General features: G+C 39.0%; 2 protein-coding genes across 13 annotated transcripts in view; both read left to right on the top strand.

Moving 5' to 3' along the window:
• The first annotated feature begins 4,732 nt into the window (after positions 1 to 4,732).
• On the top strand, positions 4,733 to 9,652 carry LOC131667722 (corticotropin-releasing factor-binding protein). 11 transcript variants are annotated; one of them, XR_009302215.1, is made up of 10 exons: positions 5,431 to 5,485; positions 5,764 to 5,831; positions 6,549 to 6,618; positions 6,719 to 6,891; positions 7,046 to 7,256; positions 7,332 to 7,486; positions 7,625 to 7,724; positions 7,802 to 8,393; positions 8,577 to 8,706; positions 8,800 to 9,652. XR_009302215.1 is itself a non-coding variant. In XM_058941366.1 (9 exons), the coding sequence occupies exons 3-9, from the start codon at positions 5,772 to 5,774 to the stop codon at positions 7,957 to 7,959; spliced, it is 927 nt and encodes a 308-aa protein (XP_058797349.1). In that variant the 5' UTR covers positions 4,733 to 4,778; positions 5,431 to 5,485; positions 5,764 to 5,771; the 3' UTR covers positions 7,960 to 8,544. The 11 variants fall into 11 exon arrangements, 10 of the variants coding, with proteins under 10 accessions (XP_058797349.1, XP_058797348.1, XP_058797345.1 ...); XM_058941366.1 differs by lacking the exons at positions 8,577 to 8,706; positions 8,800 to 9,652 and adding an exon at positions 4,733 to 4,778 and having other exon boundaries at positions 7,802 to 8,544; XM_058941365.1 differs by lacking the exons at positions 8,577 to 8,706; positions 8,800 to 9,652 and adding an exon at positions 4,735 to 4,981 and having other exon boundaries at positions 7,802 to 8,544.
• Positions 9,653 to 16,948: 7,296 nt separating this feature from the next.
• LOC131667745 (uncharacterized) overlaps positions 16,949 to 23,691 on the top strand; it is a 58,153-nt gene continuing 51,410 nt past the window's right edge. The window contains exon 1 of one of the 2 annotated variants that reach the window (XM_058941399.1): positions 16,949 to 17,105. In XM_058941399.1, coding sequence (XP_058797382.1) covers positions 17,071 to 17,105 — 35 coding nt within the window. In that variant the 5' untranslated portion in view covers positions 16,949 to 17,070. Of the gene's footprint in view, positions 17,106 to 18,784; positions 18,837 to 23,691 lie in introns of those variants that run through there. The other variant, XM_058941401.1, reaches the window with a different exon arrangement.

Raw genomic sequence — 23,691 nt, 5'->3', positions numbered from 1 at the left:
CTAAAATTTCGTTTTCGAAGTAAACATAAACACCAGTGACTCTTAATTTTTTTTGATGATGAAACCGCTAAATAGAACGCTCCCAAATTGGTGAATCATAATCTTACTACAACATTTATCAATATTAATTTTTTCAAATATCGTCAATGTTTCGTTTAGGCAAATCATTAGAAAGAAGACACGACAAATGTTCTTCCTTTAATATATATATTTTTTTAATTATATAATGGTATGAGGGGAGGGGGATAAAAATATAATGATCATGATAAACTGAAGTAACATGATAAATTGGGTTACATGAAATATTTGTTGTCTTATTTATTATAAGTAAGAATTTTCCAACCAAGTAATTAACCCAAAGACGCTCATACGAACAACTATTTTCAAATTTGATTGAATTGTTCGCTACTCGGGCAATTTGATCATGAGACTTGACTCGCTGTGCATACTCACGCAAACTCGCGTTGAAATACAGTGGCATCATACTCTGTCTTATCACACTGATCTCGCAGAGTTGCTTTGTCTATGTATTGTCGCGCAGTCATATCAGATTACTTTTTCCCATAAATAAAGATCATCAAAAAATTATACTTGCATGACTAATCAAAACAACTTCTCGCGAAGCCCGTTGCTCTCTCAGAAAAAACAATAACACATTGTACGCGAGGCTGGCTTTGAAAGCTGAAAACTCAAATATTATATACAAATATCATCGTATTAGTTTATATCCAATATTCATCCAAAAATATTACCAAATTGATGTTATTATCTTACTTGACTCAGGTGAGTGTACTTTTATGTAATATATTTTACAATTTTCATTACTGTTAGATGAAAACTAATTAGATTCTGCAAAAATTCATTGTTTGTGATACAAGCTATTGATTCGCATTTTTAAAGCATTTTTTTATATCAGTTATTTTTTCAATGATTAATAACTATATTGACAACTGGATTTTTGAAATCATGGTATTTGGTGGTTCCATCAATATTTACAAATTTTACATACAACTGCAATTTTACATACAACTACATTTATTAGATTGTATCCTTACCAACAATTACTCTCCAAAGAAATAGTACTACTGCTTCTTATTTCTCTTTTTTTTAATATACGACATAAGGTTGAAATATCAGTTTGATGGTATATCACTAATTGAATTTTAACGTTTAAAAAGTCCATTATCAATGTCAAACTTTGTTGTTTTTCGAAAAAGGTTCTCGTAGTGACAGAACAAAGTAGGATAATTTTATAATTATGACAAAAGAAATTCGATTTTGATAGAACCACTGACTATGTATATTGTAAAACATTTCGAGTTTTAATTAGATTTTTTCAGCTGTCAGTATATTAAAAACAATCCTAATTTCTAAGTGAGTCAAATAATTTAATTGACAAGTTATATAATATTCTGTTGTTGTATTTAAATGATTCAACTGTTTTATATGTGAAAAGTACAAATTTCTTTACACACACACACACACACACACACACACACACACACACACACATATATTCATAAATATTTATTGTCATTTGTCATACATAACCAAAAAATTATTCAGTTTATACTAGAATCCATTATTATTTACTTATATTTTTACGAAATTACCGATAACTAATCAATCTACTTTGAATTTTAAGTCGTGTCAATTTTAAAAAATTAGTGAATCGAAGGTATCCAAAATAAACCATTAAATAATCTGTTTTGCCTAGTTGATTGAACCTTGTAAGTTATTGAGTATTGTTTATGGTTAGATAGTTGCGTGTTCATAACTTTTGCAATCGAAGGTTTCGCCTGAAACATTGTTCAAATTGTTCTTTGCCAGTCGTCATTTCTACGAAGATATTTTGTAATAATGGAAGGTGCGGGAAAGGCGAATGCTACAGTTCTAGAAAGCAGAGCACTAGTCAATTCTTTGCAGTTTGATAAGTAATTCCCGCGCACCTATTTGATTAATTCTTTAAAATTTTGGATATCTTTTCCTAGTATTATTTTTCCTTCGAATTTCGACTATTATCTTTATATCATATTACAGTCTGATATTTTTTTATTTTTATTTTAGACATCAGATTGGAAATTCCGGAAAAAATGGAGAATGTAAAACAATTCGTAAGTAATGCAACAAGATAAGTTGGAAAACCTTAGATTAGTACTGGCATTTATTTCTGATTATAAGTAAAAGAGTTTCGAAAAACAACGATAAGTTTGAGACGCTATAATAATATTATTATTCTACACACGAATTTGTTGAAGTATTTATAGAATCAATGATTATCTATTACGAATATTAATGTGCAATGATCAATTTCAGCATTAACGATACCCATAGCTACTCAACTTTTAAAAAATTGGTATACCGATGCTTGTTACGAAACCGAAGATTCTTTTTATGATATTCGATGTATCTGGAATTCAGGTTAACAACACATTTTGTTTTTGATTTAATTATATTCGCTCTATCATATGACAATGTTTTTTCCTGAAATAGACGACGAACTATCCAGAAAACTAAGTGCTACCAATAGAATTTTTATTTACTATTTTTTGATACTAGCTATGTATATTATTCAAATCTGTTTTCTGGTCGATGAAAAATTATTTGAAGGACTATGTCACATTATTGATTCCATCCGTAAGTGATATTAATATTTATTTTTTTATCTTCACCGTATAATGAATTTTTTTGGTTAAGCATAGTAATCTTAATTAAAAATCTTATCAAAACTAAGTTTAAAATATATCAGCAAAATCAATAAACTATGTGATCGTAATGGATTGATGAAAAGCAGTTTTACTAAAAATAAGAAATTATAAAATTTTAGTTTTCTTTTATGTTACGAAGTAATAGATTTTTACACAAATGAATGCTAATTTTGATTGGATAACCGTTTATGCAATTGTTATTACACTTTTAGAATGAAAATGTTCATTTTTTTGAAAGGAATAGTGTATTAGTAAAAGTTATAGGACAGCTGGCAATGTCAATTCTGACGTAAAGTCAGGAAAAAATATCGGAGTGAGTAAAAAAATATACCAGAGCCTATTAAAATTTACTATGTGATCGTTTCCTAAGTTAATTGGATTGTATTATCTGTGCAAAAAATTTGTACGTATTTTGTAGGAATCGATTGACCAACTATATACATTACAGTATTACCTCAACCGCAACGGCTACAACTTTTTCATGGGTCAATAATCTGTAATCAATGAGCTTCCTTTTTTGTTTTTGCAAATATAAAATCAGCAAGGCATTCTTTATTTAATACGGCGTTCATTCAGCATGCTTTTTTAAGGTTTATATATTTGCAGTATACATAAATGGTGATTTTACGAGTGCAGTTTTGAAATAATAAGTATAGTCAGCACGAAGTTGCTCATTTGATTTACGTTTGACGTTGGTGATTCCGTAAGTTGAATCAAAACCACGAAGGGCAAAAGTCGAGAGAATTCGATATAAAATACAATCGACCTTCGCAGTGAGCGTGGCAGGTGATCGACCTCAGGATCATCATTACTCTAGGGTTCACTTCGTTTTCTTGCAGCTGCGCGTACGGCGGTATAAACTCAGCGTGACTCAATCGATCATCCGATCATGATTTCTTGGATCCTAATAACAATCCCTTCGCCATTCTGATTGCAGAAATATTTTATGAATACGTGTCAACTTAATATTTTAAATGCCATTCTATGTCAACAAAGCAATCGTACTATACTTTGCATACTTTCAGTTTACCAGACAAATTATTTTTCGTATTTATGAGATACGCTTATAAGAAATGTATCAATAAGTTGAACATTATCTGATGTTATAACGCAGGTATATACAAGTTGATTAATTTTCATTTTAGAAACTTTAAGAAGTAAAACTATTTTAAGAAATTACAAATATCAACTATTTGTTGGCCGAATTGTGACAATATTTGATTATTACAATTTAATGTTCAACTTTTTGTAGAATTTAAATCATTATTAAAGCTCAAAACAACTGTTGGGGAAATGACGAACGTTAGCTATTATTGAAGCGTGACAGCAAATGGCCATAAAATCAAATAGACTCTCCCACGGGTATCGTGTAGCTAGGCGCTATAGGTATTACAATTGTAGCAAAGAAAATGTAGTTATTTAAACAAACGCTATTAAAGCATGATGAATAATTATAAAAGAAACTTGAAAATTATTGTAAGGACCGTTGTCATTAGATTATTAACTCATCATTATATACCTTTTTTAAAACTTTCAGTTAAATTGATGTAGGAAAATTTAAGTAAATGGCAGTACATGTTTCTTTGAAATATCTAAAAAGTGAAAGAATATCCTTCTATTTCATTCTAAATTAGATTTCCAGTATGTGTTGCACTTTGAAATTTATTGAATAAACTAACCGTTCACATAGCAGCCACAGCGCTTCTATTTATGAACAATTGTCATGTAAATATTACATAATATTTTTACGTCGGGTTAATTTTTTATTTACGGGGATCTTGCCACATAAATTTCATACGTGAGCAAGTTAGTTACTGGAAGGAAAAAATATTTGTCTTGAAACTTACACGTGCGTAGTCGCGCAAGCGCGCTGAAGATAACGAATTTATAAAGAAATTTTTCTCTGCATATGTAAGATAAAATTAAGAACTAATGTTTGCACTAGTACGTTGCAGCAGACGTATGGCGGGGGTAGCGCACTTCAGAATGCCTCTACATATACGCATTTACTTACTCGGTTTAGTTGGAGCTATTACAGAATACGTACTTGACTTGTGTTGATTTTGAACAGTACTTGATTTTTATAACATACTCTTGTACAATAACAATCGGTTTACTTTTTTTCAAATTTGACTAATTTGTGTAATAGCACTTTGTCTTTAACTTGATTGTTAAATCAGTCAGATTTCACTAGGACAATAGTTCTTGCCCACGAGATATTAATAAGCACTCGATCACTAATTTTAGAAAAGAATATGTGCTATGAGAGAAAAGTACATTTACATATTGTGTTCTAAAAAAATGTAACGATACGACTCTAATACGTATGACTTAACATTCAACTGTTGTATTGTGTAAAACTTTAGGCAACTTATTGCAAATTTATATATTTCGATTGTTTTATTTAGCTTGCAAAAAATGTGACGATGAAATTAGTATTATTAGTTTTCTTTATTTCACTAATCAAATATAAACGACTTATCCGTAAATGTTCCAGGTGAATACTATTTTCAGTTATTTGTCACGCAATATGCATGTTTCCAGAGAATAAATAAGCAGTCGAAATAAAGTATTTCAGTTTAGTCTATATAAATTTTATCTTTAAAATAATTTGTTTTATTTAAGCGAAACTCTGTTTTATAATTGTCACATTAATTAAAAATTAAAATAACTGAAATATCAGTTATGCAACATAATTTATTAAATGATGTTTTCTAAGTAGGAATCCAAATAGTGAATTAACAACGATTTGTAAGAATACAGTATTGAAACCGAAGGTATCATACTTTTTATATTTTTTCAGTACAATACATAAGTATAACGAATTCATACACGTTCTTTTTAAATTTATCATCATTATCATCTGGTGGTGTCGCGTCTCTGCTGATATAGTTAATAAAATTCACAAGTGCATGTCTTGGATAACAGGAACGTTATGACATTTGCTTTTTTATATTAAATTTGAAAATAGAATTTCCTAACAATTTCGTCTACTTATGGAAATTCAAATAAACTGATTGTTCATTCGAATATTCAGATCTACCCATATTTACAGATTGAAATATGTGGACTTTCTGCATAGTATTGTTGGTATTTAGCCATTTACATGAGTTTGGCGTAGATGTGAGTATGAATATTTATAAAGTATATTTTAAAAATAACTATGTATGTATTAATTGTTTATATCGTTCTCAATCTAACTGTACACTACGACCTCGAGAAAATAACACTGTTTGAATTTTACTTGTAAGATAACGTACAGCAAATATGTGTTGTGTACCTTTCAACTTAAATCGTACTATACGTCATAATTTATAACGAAGAAAATAAAACTTTTCCAATTGCGATTTCATAAACTAGATAAAATCTCACGACAACAGAATATTGTTGATCGTTTTTTATGATTCTTCCTCTGTATTATGTCAATGAATCTTAATATGAACATTTCTGCGTAATGCAATTTTAATGTTTTATAAACACGTATCTTTAGGCTTCAAAAATTATGAGTTATACATTGCGAAAAATGACTACGTTTATGGCAAAGCATATGGTACGTCGGTAACGAAAAAGGATCTTTTTGGTCAACTAAAAGGTCCCACAGTATTATTTTTTATCTTAATTTTCTTAGTTTATTTTTGTATGATTTTAGCTGGATATGTCTTTTTTCTTTATCAAAGTGAATTATTCGGAATATTTCCTAACGCAATATTGACTGTACGTACTGTTGTTTAGCTTTTAGAAATAACCACCTGGTTAAATAATTGTTGTTATCAAATATCACGTGAGTTTCAGGTTAATTTTAATCAATATCATGTAAAACGTTATATTTTAACGTTTTAGGCTATAATTGACGACAATGCTATCTACAATCAACAAATTAAAACTGTAACGATTCCAGATACTCCTCAAAGTAAGATATGACAATAAATAACAATTAATGTAATTATAAATAACGTACGTCTTATACGTTATATAAGACAGAAATATGTAGAATATTATAATTATTCTAGATTGTTTGTTTGTTTCATCGGAAACTGGATACTTTACTTACAAATCAACTAGCAATCGCACAACCACTTGTGGTATCTATTTTGTGACTAGCTCACGTAATTTGATAGAAATAGCTTTTACCCAATTTGATGTACCATGCAATAAAAATAGAGGAGTGGGTGGCTTAGTTCAGGTAATTTACAAAATGTTTAACTATAGTTATTGCCTTGAAAATAATAAATATAAAAATATATTATTATTTACGAAATAAAGGTTGATTAACCCATCGTCTATATGGCAAATTTAAAATTTAATTTGAATGTGAATAAGATTGTTTGATTTTATAGTACCGTGATGGTTGGGAACTTAAAAGAGAAGTTTTCCCGAGTGAAGAGGGTCTGTCTAAATATTCTACTGAAGAGACGGAGTTTTGTTCCGACAATAAACCGTTACACAAAACATTCGTAAGTTCTCAAAATGGTGCTCAAATATCATACAGAATACCACACATTGGGAAAGGATTTACAATATTCGTTGATCACAAAAAACATCCGTCTCGTAAGTGCTAATGATTTATGATATTAGTACAAATTATAAGCAGCCAATTAATAGTTTCGAATATTATAACTTTAGCTTGCAATATTATACACTTTGATGAACCGTATTATCTGTTACAAAACCACGGTCAGAAAAGAAATTGCTCTATTTGGGCCTCATATCCTACAGCAGTTCAATTTAATTCTTTTAATATAGGAAATAGAAATTCCAGAACCTCAAATATCTTACAGGTTTGTTATATTGCATTATGCTCTAAAATATTTATTTAGAATACGTATACCTACTTATACGGTATATGTTGAACATTTGAGATCTTGAAATAAAATACAGAAATATTTTTTTTGTGATCAAATTTTATTTTCATATAGTGTGCTCATGCTGCGGATCATATAGAAATCGGAGGAGGTCACTTGGACCCAAATCGTATTGAAATTTTAAACTTCATTTGTAGTAAAGCCGAAGCTAATGGTATTTAATTACACTTTCTATAAATTAATTCAAAAATTACTATACTCAGTTGTGATAGAAGATTAATCATTTTTTAGTTTTTCATGAAGACTTGATTAATTGCCCATCTTCGACAATCAAATTAGTATCAAGTGGTAATCATGATAATAGGGTTAACATTTCTATGCGACCTGTCGATGCAAGTGTAGATAAAATTACAAATGCAAAATATTCATGTATTTCTTCGACTAAATAATTTCAGTGTAACGGAAAAATATGAGAAATCGCATCATTTATAAAAAACAAATATAAATAATTTGAATCCATATCGGTAATATATATTTTTCTATATATATAAACGTTTCTACAGAATTTATTTTTTAAATATATATGTATAACTAATCTCATGAAAAAAGTCTTTGAATTTTGCATGGTTTCAAGAAAATGTATGTTGAGGGTACGCTTTTAATTTTACGATTGAATGGTACAATGAGTATCAAAAGATTGGTAATATGCAGGCCCACCTCCCGCTCTTTTGCGATATTCATTTTTTTCCCACGGAGGCATTCAAATTATCTGGAAACTACGTATAAAAGATTTTGCAGATCTAGGTCTCTAGGAACTGCGATCTCTGTCGCTACGAAAGTCCTTTGTTACTCACCTGCAGTTAGAAGTCCTTCTCTTAAATAAGTGAGAGTCGTAAAATTTATTTACATTTTGTTTTCACTTTTCTTCGAGTTTCATCAATTTGTAATATCTAAAAATGTAACACAGAGAATCTATGTTAAAATTTACAGATTTGATAATATAATAAATAATAAATAATAACCCTCAATAGTTTCTCTCAAATAAGCTCTATTATATTTTCTTTAGGTTCATTAGAAATCCATAAAAACTAATTGGAAAACGAGTTTTTTAACTTTATAAACGAATTATTCGAGTAATTAATAATAAAACTTTCACGCCTGTTGTGAAGTTGCGTTCCACACAATTATAATTAAGCGTGAGTATTTGTGCATCTTTATTAGTTTAAATAATAGATAAGCTAATTGCCATAATTTCAATTAGGGTTTGTAATTATTATTTTAATTAACAGATGAAAATACTATTACGTTCATAAACTGAAAATCAGGCTGCTGATGGATAACAAATAAGACTAATACGAATTTACTGATTATCGTCCTGAAAAATAAAAGAATAAACACTATCTCGAATATGTAATATATTCGTGCAGACCTAAATAAGCCTGGCCAATCGCCCATTCTTTCGTTCAGGCGTCGTATGTGTATATAAAAGAAGACGAAAACTTCCTGCCGAAATCTTTGCAAATTCACTATACCACAACCTACGGAGTGTCCCGTAGTACAAATTCTATATGCTGCTCCGTCTGTCAATAAAAGGGAAATCTACAAAATTATGCTCCGACTCAATCAATAGCAATCAAACACCACTACAACAAAAAAATGACATCGCGGATAGTACACATGATTTGAATACAGTTGAAACTAATAACGGGATTCTGTCACAACAGCAAAATATATTCTACAGTAAACGAGCGAGCACTTTCTCAAACAGTCAACTCAGAAATTGACTGCTAAAATGCCCACCACCAACGAATGTTCTTGCCGATTTGGTGAAGCTGCGAGATGATGTGTTGACATGGAGCGGTAATGCAAACGAATTTCTATATAAAACGTCGTCTACACCCAAGAAGAAAATCAAACTTAATCAAGATAAGCCCAAATAATCAACTGCCTTAGACTCAAGTAGTAGGGACAAGATCCTTCTCTTAATAAAAGAGACGAGACAAAAATTTCCAAAAAATTAAGCGCTTTCCACCAAGGAAACCGTCTGCGTTGAGTGCAAAGGACATTTCTGAACTTCGTAGATGGTAGTTACCCTTAGTAGCAATCAAACAGCCAGGCCGGAAAAAAATAATATAAGTGTATGCAAAGCTACAAACTTTGAATAGATGTGTTTCAACCAAAAATAAAGAGTAAAAAAAATTTAAGTAACTTTCTATCATTCCTTTTGATCGCTATCCAGATTAAATCCCATTCTTTAATGTTTAGATACTACGATCGTTTGGATCTAGACAATTATCCTTGTGGATACTACTATTGGTGGAGCTGGGGTACTATTTTCGATTAAATCTCCACTATGGATTGGAACTGAATGGCAAGAGTTCACAAAAATAGTACTTTCCTTTGTTTTTAGTTCAACGATAATTCCAGCCAGTTTAGACAAGATATCGCAGTTGTCATGACTAAGAAACCCTGAAATTACGTTAGCCTCAGACATATCTGAACCACGACGTCGCAGTAGAATTTGAATTCAAGCTTCAATTAAGGTTGTCCCTTTTTGATTTTCATTAAATTTTAAAAAACTATAAAAACTAAGGGTCGTAAATCTGCGCAATGATAAGTCCAAACTTTGTTAAAATTTTTCACATCACTTTTTTAATATCACAAAAATTGCAAGTGTAACTTCATGAAAATTTATAGGTACCAAGTTAAGGTACTCTTTTTCGCGGAGTTGATCATCATATTAAATTTGCTTCAAGACAAAGTTGTGGTTCTACAACTAGTTTTCAAAATATATATGATATAATATAAATTAGTTGTTTTTCAGTTGAAAATTTTTTTAAACTGATCGTAATTTAGAAATGGTAATAATAAATATGTCGAAAACAATAATAAATAATTAGTAAAAAGTAATAACTTCAATATAAATTCAAAGTAAAAGCAAATAAGAACTTGTCATCTATTTAGTGATCAGAAAATAAAAGATGTACAATAGATCAAGCTAGATAGATCATCGGTGCGATCGTGCGGACAAGTTGTGCAACTTATCACTTTGTATCAGATTCTGTCATAACTATCAAGACCGTAGAAGATGAAAGAGCGAGAAAGGAGTGAGAGAAACAGAGGGAGAGAGAAGATCTAGAAGACTGCGTGGTTGTTAAATCGAGCAATCAATTGCTACTTATGCAACCATCTCGCTATCGAAAGAGCATGCCGCTTGCGGCCTCTACTATACATTTTCGTACTCCTAGTCATTCCAAATTGATCTTCGAATTTGTCTTCTCTACATTCCTGTTTCTCTCATTTACTTTTCTAACTGCCCAGATTTTTTTTTTTCAAAAAACAACCATCCTACCTTAATTTTTCGAAATTATTAAATGAATAATTTTTTTTATACATCAACATTTTCGTATATATATCTAAATTTTTATACTTACTATATTATTTACCAAATTTAGCTTGATCATTTTCATTATGTACAGTGAATAACAGTAAAAGGTAAGGTAAATTTGTACGAATGGTTCAGATCACCTTTACAATTGCTTATGTATAAATATCTAAATCGCATAAATAAAGTGTAATTTCAAAGAATAAACTTGTTATAACATATAATAAGGAATTTATAACAATAAATTCATTACACTCTAACTTAATAATATTAAATGTGTTTAGGAATGTTAAGGAAAATTTATTCTGAAGGAATGGCTGTATAGAGCTCTATTATTGATTGATCCGCATGAAGATACGAGAGTTTATTAATGGTATTTTTCAAATATCGATAATATATGATAATAATGTATTTCAATAATTTGTGAATTTTTAAATATTATGCAACAAACTTATTCGTCAAGATTTAGTACCCTTAAAAATGGTGTTCAAGGAGACACCGATGTTCTTGATGAGTTAATTATGTGTTAGTTTTTGATTTATACATGTTATTTTTCATACGCGTTTATTTTCTACTTTTTATCTAGTTCTTCCGTTTTAGCTGTATTGTAAGGCAGGATCGCCTTCTTAATAATACGACCCTCAAACTATTGTATTGTGCTACGATAAAGGATCATTAGTATAGCACTTGCACTATGACATTATGACTTCCCACGGTATTTCGAAATTTGCATTTATTGTATTTATGTGTAGATATATAAAAATAGATTCTTTATTAAAAATAAAGATACAAATGTTGCGCAAAATTTGTATATATAGAAAGTTTATATCAAATCTATACTAAATTTGGACACATTTTTTATGAAAAAATTCGCACAAATAGTATACATATATTAAGTATATTTTATACATTTTGCGTACATCATTTTCGCTACATTTATATGTATTGAACCATTTTTCTTAAGAAGTTCTTAATGGAATATTCCATTGCGTAAATTAAAACTGTCGAAATAACAGCAAAATAATTATAATATCAAATAGACAGGTATGGTCAAAATGTGTAATAATCATAAGTGTATTTTAAATGAATCGACAGTGAAAAATTCCGTATTGACTTTGATATATGTTCGGGAAAAAGATTCTCATCTCGTGTGACTTACCACCCTTCCTTCGGTTTCGCTCGGGCGTAAAAACCACACGAGACAAGAATCTACTTTACCACACTAATATCGTAATACTATAAATAAATAATAATAAAATATTTTTATTTTATAGAAAAAAAAACAATAAATACATATCAATTTCGTATTATTTTGTATAAAAAATGTTGTGCCAGTTTTTTTTTCGCGGGGTCATGAATATTACTTCCATTACTATTTGAACCTGATCGAGCTGTTTTCATTTAATATAGAGGTGTGCGCAGTCTCGTATGTTAGATTGAGAATATATACTGCTTCTTTGAAATTATCTCGCCGCTATATGACAACCGGAAAGACGTAAGTAAAGGCTGTTCAAGCTGCCTAGAAAAGTTCCGCACTTTTATAGTAGTCTGTATTTTGCTTTAATCGTGGGACAAAATTTTCATGTGATTCACTTTGTTGTTACATAATTTTTCAAAATTTTACATTTCTAGTACATTCATTGCTCGCACTGTCATGTACATTAAGGAAGTTCTGAGAACTGCTCTAACACGAGCGTACGATTTGTGCATTAATTATTGACAGAAATTCTCTTTAATGAGAGAGACCAATGAGCACGTTTCAAATAATATTCAACGAACGTATAACCATATCGTACGAAAAGACGTGAAAATTTTAATAATTGAGCTCTCATTTATATTAAAGATACGCTGAAAAAAAATGATCATCTTATGAAAAGGGCACGGTAATTTCAGGTAAACTTTCTTGTAATAAAAAAAATTTTGTTGAATTAAAAAGGTATCCTCTTGTAACAGAAATATCTTTTGTGGGATCAAGATGATCCTCTTGTTACAAGAAGCATTTCATTCCAGGCTATGTTGATTTGAAAATCTCAAATTTATTATAAGAGGATTAGTGCACATTGAGGGAACCAATTAGTTTCATGAGAATATCTTTATGAGGCCGATTTTTATACGAAGATAAAGAAGACTTTTAGTTTCCTATGTTGAACTCTGATTGGTCCGCAAAAAATGTTAATTTTTTAGTTGACAATTTTTGCAAATACTCTCGTTACAATAGCTATCAAACTGATATTCACATTCCCTCCACGAACAAAAGATTTACTTGTAATAAAAGGATACTTCTGAGTATAACTAGTAGAAAAAATTTCCTCCAGTTATAAGAGAGTTAATCTTGTTATAAGAAGCTTGGACGCAAGAAAATTAGCATTGAGATGTTTTTTCTCAAGGGAGTTTAATTATAGATTTATAATTTTATGTTAGCGTTTGTCTAAAGGGCTTCTGCCTGTGAATCAACTTAAAAAAGAAAGAAGGACTCGCGCACAGTGTCAATTGGCATCGCGCTCGTGACTGAGAAAATTCTTGACTAATTGCACCGATGTCTCGAAAAGCCATAAAACCGGACGTATTAAGCATGATTGCAGCTTCAAGCCTAACTGATGAAAGCAATTGGAAATTCAACCGGATGTAATATAACATTTGCGCATCATCTCTGCCGCGCACCGATACACGGCAAAACCAAGTGTGTAAAATTACACGTGCCATGTGTGTTGCTCCCATTTAAATACATTGTCACCGATTTTACAACGCAGATCCAGACGTATAATTTTGAGTCAACGTATTTCAAATGGGAGCAACACACATGACGTGTGCAATTTTACGCACTTGATTTTGCAAGGTTTCGCCGTTATATATTTGCTTTATATTTTTAATTTCTGACGCGAGTATCAGTTAATGAAATGGAACTTGCTTGAGCTTTATTAATTTACAAAATTTCGAAAAATATATGACAAGCGACACTAATAATTGAACTTAGTCAATGGTCTTTTGCAGTATATGAAAATATCTCGATGAGATATTTTACCATTGAAAGATGTATACTTAATAGATATTTAAAAAAATGTGCTTTGTTAATTTATTGTGTCGTGAAAAAAACTGGTCCGTACAAGTGTGAGAAATAAAATGCGTAGAAAAAAATAAAAAGGCTGTACCGTCAGAATGGATTCAATAGAAATTTGAAGTTTTGAAGATGAATCTGTCAAAAGTGACATGGAATTGTTGACGTTTAAACTGAAATTAGAATGAAGGTCTGACATTGTAGACCATTCGGTGTCCAACACTGAAATCGGCAATCTGCGCTCGATGACGTTTGGAATCGAGCTAGATGCTTCTGATCGATTGACGAGGCATTGGAAAGGGTTGTTAGCGGCATGAAATTGTTTGGATTTGGTCAGAGGTCGACGGTCGAACGTACATGGGAATAATAGTAAAAAATAAAACGGAAGACGAAACTCTGTCGGGATAACGGAAGAGGCATGGAAAGGAAAAAATGTCGATGGTTTGCATGAAGAGTTGCAAGCGCAGATGGGCAACAAACAGTACAGAGCAGTAACCGTGGCAGGGGAAGCAGGAGCAGCTTATAGTATCGAGAGAGAAAAAAAAATTGATATCCAGCGGGCGAGCAGAGGCTGTAAAAAAGCAAAAATGTGCGTGGGCGTCTAACGGGCAGCTCGGTCCCGTCTGAAAATTGGCGAAGGAGGCGCATCCGAGGCGCTGCGAGTATGCGCGCCGCGCGGCTCGAGGGCGACTCGCAGGCTCGGAGTTGAGTTGAGAGTTAGAAGTAAAAAGAGGAAAGAAATGGGATGAGAGCTGAGTAGCGGGTGGGAGAGAGAAAGGACGATGGGTGCGCTGTAGCGCTTGGCGTTGGCTGCGCGGTTCCGGGTTCGATTCCCAGGCTGTTTGCAAGAACGCCAAGCCGCGCTTCCACCACCCGGAGATCTAGATGCGAGTACAGGCGAACAGCCAAGCGAGCGCCGAACGGCTTTGGCAGCGGTGCATCCACTAACGATCCCGGCGCACATACAGACCCGCGCGAACTGCCACTTCCATCTCTACTGGGCTGCTGCTGCTGCCGCTGCTGCCGCTGCTGCCGCTGCTGTCAGTACTTGCCACCACCGACGCCAATAAATTATTATTGTACCGATCAATTGCGAGTCGGCCTCTCATTGTTGTCTCGCTCTCCGCTGCGTTCTGGCCCTCGATTCAGATAGTGCGGGTGTGGCTCTCCCTCTCTCGCACAGCTTCGGCTTCGGCCTGATTACGGCGATCGAATTCTCTCCGCGTAACGGCTGCGCCCCGCCGAACTATCAACTACAATTCAGCTGCGTCTTAGCTGATTCATTTGACGCGTATATGGAAAAGCATCAGTCCCGTTTGCAGCGGAGCCCACGCTGTTTCGTTCTCACTTCCGTTTTTCTTTCGCACCTCATTTTACCTATGCCTATTGTCCTAGCCGACCGATTTCAGCCGCGATTCGCACAGCTCGCTTCGCTTTCCAGCTTCCATTCCTTGCATTTTCCAATACTTTCGTTAGTCTTTCAAACACAATTACACTTAACTTCTTCAGCATTTTTTCTCGATCCATCGTGCACGTCATTTTCAATCGCCATTTGAAATTCGGTTTAAGGGCAAGCTCAATTGTTTGAATTGATACGTTGTCGCTTCTGGTGTTCAAAGTAAACAAGATGATTTCGCAGTCCGGAGAACATTTCATTTCCACTATAATTAATCTGACATGGACGTGACTGAAACGCGCAGTCATCAAACACTGAGTTCGATCAGAACGTTTTCAAGATGTCAAGTTAATCTATAGCTTTACCGAGTATTAAGAATTAAGAAATAATCATATTTCACTCAAGTACTAATTTGAGTATTGTGATCGAAATGTCACAGGTTTTTGTCAATGGCAAAAGATTTCAGCCGAAGGTGCGTGAAATCGCATAAGAAAAGGGTATTCACGAGGTGTTTAGGACGTGAAGAAAGAAAAGTATTGGTTCTAATCTTACAGCGATCAGGCGAGACAAATTTGCAGCTGCCTAAAGCTGTCAGCAGAGGTTTGGTGTGTTGGATGTAAAGAGCAGCGCGGCATTAAATTGCGTTAGAGCACTCGGGCGTTACGCGTCGTTTGCCGATAAAGAGCATAAAGGTGCTCGCGAGAGAGGGAGAGAGAGAGAGAGAGAGCTTGTATATACAGAGCAATATCGCGCAAGACTTCTTCCGAGAGCTACGAGCAGTAGATAAGGATGCTCCGCTGGTTCCCTTCCCCTCGGTCGGCGACCGAGGAAGTGGTGGCAGGATCATCTCCTCGAGAGAGGAGAAAGAGCGAGAGAGTGAGAGAGAGAGATGGATCCTGCGAGGTGTTTGGGGAAGGGGATTGGCCGCGTGGTGGCGGCGGCAGTGGCGGCACTCTCGCCGGCCGCGATTGGCCCCAGGCGCGTTTCCCCACCTCGGGAAAATTCACGTTTTACCGTCGCTTATTACAAAACTGACGAGCATCTCCTAGACCACGTCATTAGCGCGCAGTGCTCCACGCGACGAGCATCCTCCTGCACCTCAGCTGCCGCGCCACGCAGAGCTTCTCGCACTTTGCCGCAACCGTCGTCCTTCTCCTCCTCCTCCTTCCTCTTTCTCCCTTTTCTCTCTCTCTCTCTCACTCTCTTCTTTCTCTATCTCTCCCTCTCGTCCTCTCTCTCTCTCTCTCTCTCTCTCTCTCTCTCTCTCTCTCTCACTCTGTCTCTTACTCCTAGTTCCGTAGTAGTAGGCAGTAGTAGTAGTGCAAAGTACGTCGCGTACTCGTCTCGTCTCGTCTGCTGCGGCCGGGCACAGTGCTGCCTGGCGAACGGAACGATCCACTAGCGCACCTCCGTACGTCCGCCGAGTCCTGCGCCGCGAGTGCGCCTAGAGCCGCTCGACAGCCGCTCTATTGTTTTCAACGGATCTTGGCGCTCTCACCTCGCACGCTCGTTCCGTTCTCGGCTCGCATCCACTCCAGCGGACGAATGACCAGTTTCCATCAGTCACACTCATCCCAGCGAGTCCCAGTGATAATTGCCAGCAGTTTGCATTTCTGTTCTGCCAACGACTCACAGTGATCTCCTAATCTACGTCATTTGCCCAACGATCCGTGATAGTGCCTTGTTCGTCGTTTGTCAAACTGTGCAAGCTGACTGCCGGCGTCATGGAGACCACGAGGAAGAGCCAAGTTTTCAAATCGTAAGTCAACGCTCCATTTTCGTTGCCTTCATTGTCTATGCCGTTATTAAGTTGGCTTCAAATAGCTTCGGTCAATTGTCGCAATCTTGAAACGTTCAGTCCGGTAGAACGCCAGGGAGATCGAAAAATGATACGAGCAATCGGTGCCAGATCGCAAAGCGGATGTGAGTCTCGTGCCTAAATGTACAAAAGGTATAAAATCGAAGAAAAGCAGTGTTGAGCGCGCGCGAGTACGATTCGTCCGGACTTGCAACACCTTCGTACTGGTGGTTGCCCGATGCGCGGTGCGCCTTGAAAAGCGCCGCGTGTTACTCGTGAAAGAAATAATGATTTCCTTTTTAACCATCTCTGCGAATGCAACCGTTCTTTCATTATTTCGCGCAACAAGCTCAATTACCAAACATCCAGCGTGGACTTATTTGTGGAAGGAAACTCGATTATATCGGCTCGCTCCTGATGCTTTATCAATTTCAATTAAAAATTTTAAGAAATAACATTGCTGATTATCACGCACCTTTACAAACCTGCCTGCCTTTTATAGCCAAATTAAATGACTGCTCGTATATTTTCATGTTCGGACACTATGAACCATCATAAAAATGATTTATACCTTATTATTTTGTGTCTTCTGTTTTTAAAAGTCGATCGGTTACATTACGAGCTAATTAATAAGCAGGTCTATTCGAGTTTTACGTTTCGAAAAAAGAAAATTCAAGAAAGGAATTTAAAATCATAATTTCATACGTGCTTGCAAATCGTGCAGGAATGTTAATTCAACATCCATACCGTGTTAATCAAGTACTTTTGCTTACGAAATTGAATGAGATTGAATGAATCCCTTTTTGTTACAAACAACACAATTGTCTCAGTAGACGTTTTCCTTTTTAAAGCATTGTCGTTCATCGAGCTGTTCTGAAAAAAATATAAAAGAACAACAATGGCGCTATCCTCATTGCGTTTTGGCTATTCGCAACGTTATTAGTTAATGACAATCACTTTATTCTAATTCAGCCACTTGTATTTACTCTTGTATAGTTGTCATGTTAAACCCTTCTTTCTACCTACGCGTCTTGTATAATTTCTATAGTCAAATTTTTTTTCTTTAAAAATACTTGACCGTTTCTACAAATGATATCCTTTAGATAAGTTTCATACGGACAGACGTTTAAGAACTACTTGTAAATCTATTTTATCAAAAAAAACATGCCAATCACACGAAAGCCGAAGAAATGTTTAAAGAAAACAATGTTCTGAATCGCTTCGATATTCGTGCGATCGTATAGATGAATTTTTCATATTTTGATTCGATGTATACTGTATAAAAAGCACAATTCCATCTTTCTGAAAAAGTATTGGAATCGTCGACATTTCATTCGCTTACCATCTTGCAAGTAATTGATTGAGATTGTAAAACAAGTCGTTGTTGTTGCGTTATAAATCGTTCGCCAACAACCGAGACGAATGAATTGCGGAAAAACATGAGGATGAATGGGTAAAGCGTGGATTGGAGGAAAGGTAAATACTGAGCAGATAAAAAAATGGCCCGCGCGAGGTGAAGGATAGCTTAATTGCAGTTACAGTCAGCCGAGCATTAACATACAAGGGACAAATGTGAAGAAGGCGAGATTGCAGGCAGAGAAAGAACGAAGGAGAAGGAGGAGGGGACGGAAGAAGGAATGGAGAGCAAACGTCGAGTGGAGGAAAAAGGGACGGACGAGATGGAGTGATTAGGTAAAACTAATCCGTACAACGGAACGTGCATGAGGGGTAATGTCTGGCGATGTATGCATGCGCATGCACATTGCATATATACGTACGGGAGAGTCGCGTCGATTTAAAGGGCAGAGAGCGAGTCACGTACAAGCATTATACGCTCGGCCGAGTACAGCCTCTCTCTCTCTCTCTTTCTCTCTCTGCGAGTGGCGCGCGGGAAGAGGCTGAGCTCCGTTCTCGACATTGTCATCGGGGCTGTATTGTCCTTTTGTCGCGATCACGTGCAGCTACGGCGGCGGTAACTCTGGCTTGGCGCGCTCGCACGACGCGGCTCGCGCGGCAAACAACATTGCGACCAATCAAACGGGACATTAACCACACGGCTGAGTGCTCGCGACTTGTAGCCCGAGTAATGCCGAAAAAGTCGCGATTCCTCCGCGCGCATGCGTGCGAGGCGAATGCACCGGCCGCGGCGCACTCGCGCAGGCGAATCAAACTTCGCCTACATATCATGTAATATAGAGGCGAGCGAGCGAGGCGGCCTGGCCAGCGCTGCGGTCAATTTACAGCTAAAGGCCTGCGGTCGACAGCGCGGCCTGTCCACCGAACGCGGGGCAAAGAGTCGGCTCTGCCGGGCGTCCGGCGGACGACGAGGGGGCAGCTTCGGGCCCGAAGCGGGGATGAAGACACGCGCTGGGCGAGGAGGCGGCGGGCCCGCGGAGAGGAATTGGGCGGCGACCGGCCTCTGCCGCGCCAACGATCGCCGAGCAAAGTAAAAGTGGCCGGGAGCAAGCGCCGAGGAAGCGATTGTTGGCGCTGCTGCTCTCGGGCTGCACGGTCAAGGTCGCGCGCACTCTCTCTCTCTCTCTCTCTCTCTCTCTCTCTCTCTCCCTCTTGCGCAAGACTCGGCCCTCGCTACTCCTCGCTACTCCTCGCTACTCCTCGCTACTCCTCGCTACTCGCGCGCGCGCTCTCCGCGGCTCTCGTTTCTTATTTCTGCACTCTCGCTGGCTCACTCGCAATTTCCTTTGATCGCTCTCTTTCCCCTTCCGAGAGCCGAGCAGCGAGGACTACTCTGCTCCGACTGGCAGCCAGCTAGGCTTTATGGACTTATACGGAAGTCAAGTGCATGTACTGCACGCGCTGCCACTAATAAGTGGCTCGCGTAGCGCAGATCAGTCACCGCGGATGCTCATTTCAGCCGACAAATTGACTTTTCTGCGACGTTGGGGGGCATTCGGCCGGCGAGGGCCCCTCGCTGCTCCCCCGTGACGAGCGTCACATCCGATCCGCCTGCCGGCAGCGCGAGCTCTAATTGCGCACGCGTTGATTAATCGCGAGCGACCGAGGGCGCCCCAACGATCGTTCATTTTTAGGCGAGTGACGTAGCGCTGCAGTGGCTGCGCTCGTTAAAACCGGTAAACTCGGCTAAACTGCCGGTTTTTTCATCGCTGCCAGTGGCCGCGACCGTTGTTCCTTCTCTGCGCGAAAAGTGGCAAGCTCGTGATAGAGAGAGAGAGAGAGAGAGAGAGAGCGCCAGCCGAGAACCAGTGGCGGCCCATTGGAGCCTCGAGTACCGTATGGCCAGGGACACCCAAGCCTCTTCTCTGGCAGTGGCTGCGCTAGCGTGTGGACACGCTCGGCGGCAAATGACGATCGACAAAAAGGCCGCTCGTGCGCCACCAAAAAACTTACGAGCAGTCGTGAGAGCTTAGCATCGCATACGAGCCGTACGCTTATGCGCGCGGCGGATACATTCCGAATGCCCGCGAATGCCGATCGATGACCCCGGCCTCCTTGCAGATTTCATTTGTTATTGCGCTGGGCTCGCGAGAGAGTGCCGATTAAGCGCCGATATTTCAAGCGTACCCTCGACTCCGCGCTGCTCTCTTCTCTCGGACAGGCTGTTCGCGTCAAATTAGTGCATAGTCGCTCGGCATTATGCGATTGAGCCAGCTCGCGGCTGCTCCGGGAAGGGACGTAAAGACTCGGATCGCTGACTTGCCTCTCTCTCTCTCTCTCTCTCTCTCTCTCTCTCTTTCTCTCGTCCTTTACTTCTCTTCCGGCGAGGCTCTGCGCGAGCGACGACGCCGGCTTATCCCTTCGAGACATTCTAATACCTGGATTTTTCCAGCGATCGCCTTTTTTTTCTTCTTTCAATGGCTGCCCGTGCATCGAACTCCAGAGCCACTCCAATCCTTCTATTTGTGCACGACGGAAGCATCAATCTATCCGCTCGCGATATACCGAAAGCCCGTTCGCCAGCTTCCACGTACACGTCGAGGCTTCATTTGGAAGCCAGACTCGTTGGAGCATGACCGTGAGCGGCCGGCAAAAAATCTGATAACTGTGTCAGTTTAACTTATTCGCTCTCGATCCGTCTCCCTCGGTGGGGCCCCGTTTTCAAATTTTCAATTCCAGCTGGCAGTAGCGCCGAGCCCGTACAAGCCGAGCCGGCTTTCGCGGAAAATCATTAAGTCCGCGGCGATGCCAACTTATCGAGAAGTCGTTTGTATTTGCGTAAAAGATCGATTTGGTTAAGCGCTAAGCGAAGGCAGCCGCGAACGAATAATCCATCGGATAATTCGAAGGGGAGGTGGTCCCTTGTCCGCCTAATAAAGCCCTAAAATTGCCTACAAATGCTTCGAGGAATGGAGCAGTGCCTCGCGTTAATTAATAGGGCTGCCAAGGGTCATGTGCGCGGCGGATTGATTACGAAGCGTGATCGCACGCCCGATAATGGGAGCGCGCCAGCGCCGGGGCGAGATCGTCAGCCGCGGATTAAGCGGCTGCCCCGGGGCCTCGATAAACCTCGATAAACGGGAACGGTGTCAAGTTTGGTCCTCGGCGCCGCTCGCGCTCTGCTTTTCCATCCAGCGAGGCCGATGAATGCCGCAATATCCATTGGCACTCGACCGCGAAACTGGGCTCTGCTGCCGTTAGCGGAGTGGCCGCCCGGCAAACTTTGCTCGCGCGAGCTTGGCACGGCCCTGCCGCCCGGCTATTAATTTATCGCGCGCCAGTGCTCTCGTCGCCCGGCGCTCCTCGCGCTGCGTTGACGCCGGCTCCGCTGGAAGCGCCTCGTTAGAGAATCCAAATCCGCGCGGCCTTGGACGCGTCCGGCGAAGGAGGAGAAGTCGCCGTCGGAGCCCGCGATTAAAGCGCTCAACTAGCCGTCGAGAGGCGGCCGCTCGGCGGGTCCCGTTAGCACTGTCCTCCGTGCACGCGCCAGCGTCCCTGTCGCCGGCCGCTCTACGTACGTACGTACGCCTCTCTGACCAAATTCCGCCCTCGGCAGCGCCAAGCTTCCAGTTGCTCGCAAGCCCGGCTCCGCGCGGCCACTAACTTTCAGTTTTTATGCCTCCGAAGAATCTCGGATAGGCGCGTGCCACTGGCTCGCTCGCTCGCTCGTCCTTTTTCCCTCCAATGCGATATGCGTTTTACCAGCTCGCGACGCGCTCGATTTTCGTTTTAAATGCTAACGAGCTTCGCCGCCGCCTGCTCTCGTCGGTGAGCGCTTATTTTCCCAGCGAACATTTCATATGTTCATGACTAATATATTGCCAAGCCCGAGAAATAAGAAATTAGAAGTTGGCCTGCTACCGAGATTGATGGCGCCACGTACTCCGTCATCGACTGCTCGGCCTATATAGAATTTTCATCGGAGGCTTTAATTCAGACCAGAGTGGTAAATCGATTTGGTCGAGCCGATGAGAATGATCGAATAATACGGATTTCAGTGATTCATCGCATTCTAATTGAAGCTTTCTCGCGCTGCCGATTGCGAGCTCCGCCAGAGACTGCGGCGGTCGCGCGTAAGCGGGAAAAAAGCGTGAAATCCGAGCATCAAAGCTAAGACAATCGGCGATGAAGAAGCAAGGCAGAGCCTGCTGATTTAATAGGTTAAATCTTTCCGCGAATGCTTTTTTACCGATCGACGTTGGAAGCAAGGGCAGCTGAAACCTGAAGAACGTTAATGCCGCGAGTATAATGTCGCGAGCGCGTCGAGCCATCGGGCGCCAAGTGGTTATCTCGCGACCGTTTTTTCCTTTCGCGTACTTTTTACGCCGACTGCCGCTCGAGTCCATTGTACATTCATAGAGCTTGCCGCAGCAGCAGCAGCAGCAGCAGCAACAGCAGCAGCAGTAATTGCGATTCGTCTTGGGAACGTTAGCGAAACGAAGCGAGCGAGCTGTAGTCTAGTTTTACGACGCGCGTACTTCACTGAATTGTAAGGGCCTGAATAGCGGCCCTCGTCGCGTTCGACAATTGCACGGCGAAGATCTGCGAGTCGCCAGCCGCGCTCGCTGCCCGCGATCGCCCGGATGAATCATAAAGCGAACGAGCCGCGGTCAATAAGTCAAAGGTAAAGGCTTAAGACATCAGAGGCAATAATTGATTGTTGCGCGTGATTCGCCGAGCGGAGCAGAATCCGATGGGTCATCAATGCCGCACGTGGCGAGAATGAGATGCGAAAAGATGGGCGCGCGGTGGCTGCGAGAGAGAGAGAGAGAGAGAGAGAGAGGGAGCGATATCTCGTTGTGAGGTCACGAGGTGAGATCGTGACTTTCGTTAGCGAGTCGGGGACGAAAAATGGCGAGAGCGCTCTCCCACTGATAGGGAATTGATGGCAAGTCGCCAGTCGTTGTGCCTGCATTTATTCATTAAGACAATGCTCGGCCGCTGCCGGCCGCTTCATTAGCGCGCTGCTAAAAATTCAATGCCGACATGGAGGAGCGAGCGGAAGCTCGGCTCTGCCAGGTAGCAGTGTGCGGCGAGTTCGCGAGGCCGAGGAGGGGGCAAAGGCTACTTATTACAGGCGCGATAAAATAAAGATTTTTTCACCGGTCGATATTTTGTTTCAGCGGAGAGA

This window comes from Phymastichus coffea, unplaced genomic scaffold (assembly GCF_024137745.1).
Source record: "Phymastichus coffea isolate CEN01 unplaced genomic scaffold, Cenicafe_Pcof_1.1 PCOF00070, whole genome shotgun sequence".
NCBI classification, from domain to species: Eukaryota; Metazoa; Arthropoda; class Insecta; order Hymenoptera; family Eulophidae; genus Phymastichus; species Phymastichus coffea.
This window is presented reverse-complemented; position numbering and strand designations above follow the sequence as displayed.

Coding starts and splice junctions, on each gene's coding strand:
- LOC131667722 (XM_058941366.1), top strand. CDS start 5,772: ATGTGGACTTTCTGCATAGTATTGTTGGTATTTAGCCATTTACATGAG. Junction 7,257..7,331: donor TCACAAAAAACATCCGTCTC/GTAAGTGCTAAT, acceptor TTATAACTTTAG/CTTGCAATATTATACACTTT. Junction 7,487..7,624: donor GAACCTCAAATATCTTACAG/GTTTGTTATATT, acceptor ATTTTCATATAG/TGTGCTCATGCTGCGGATCA.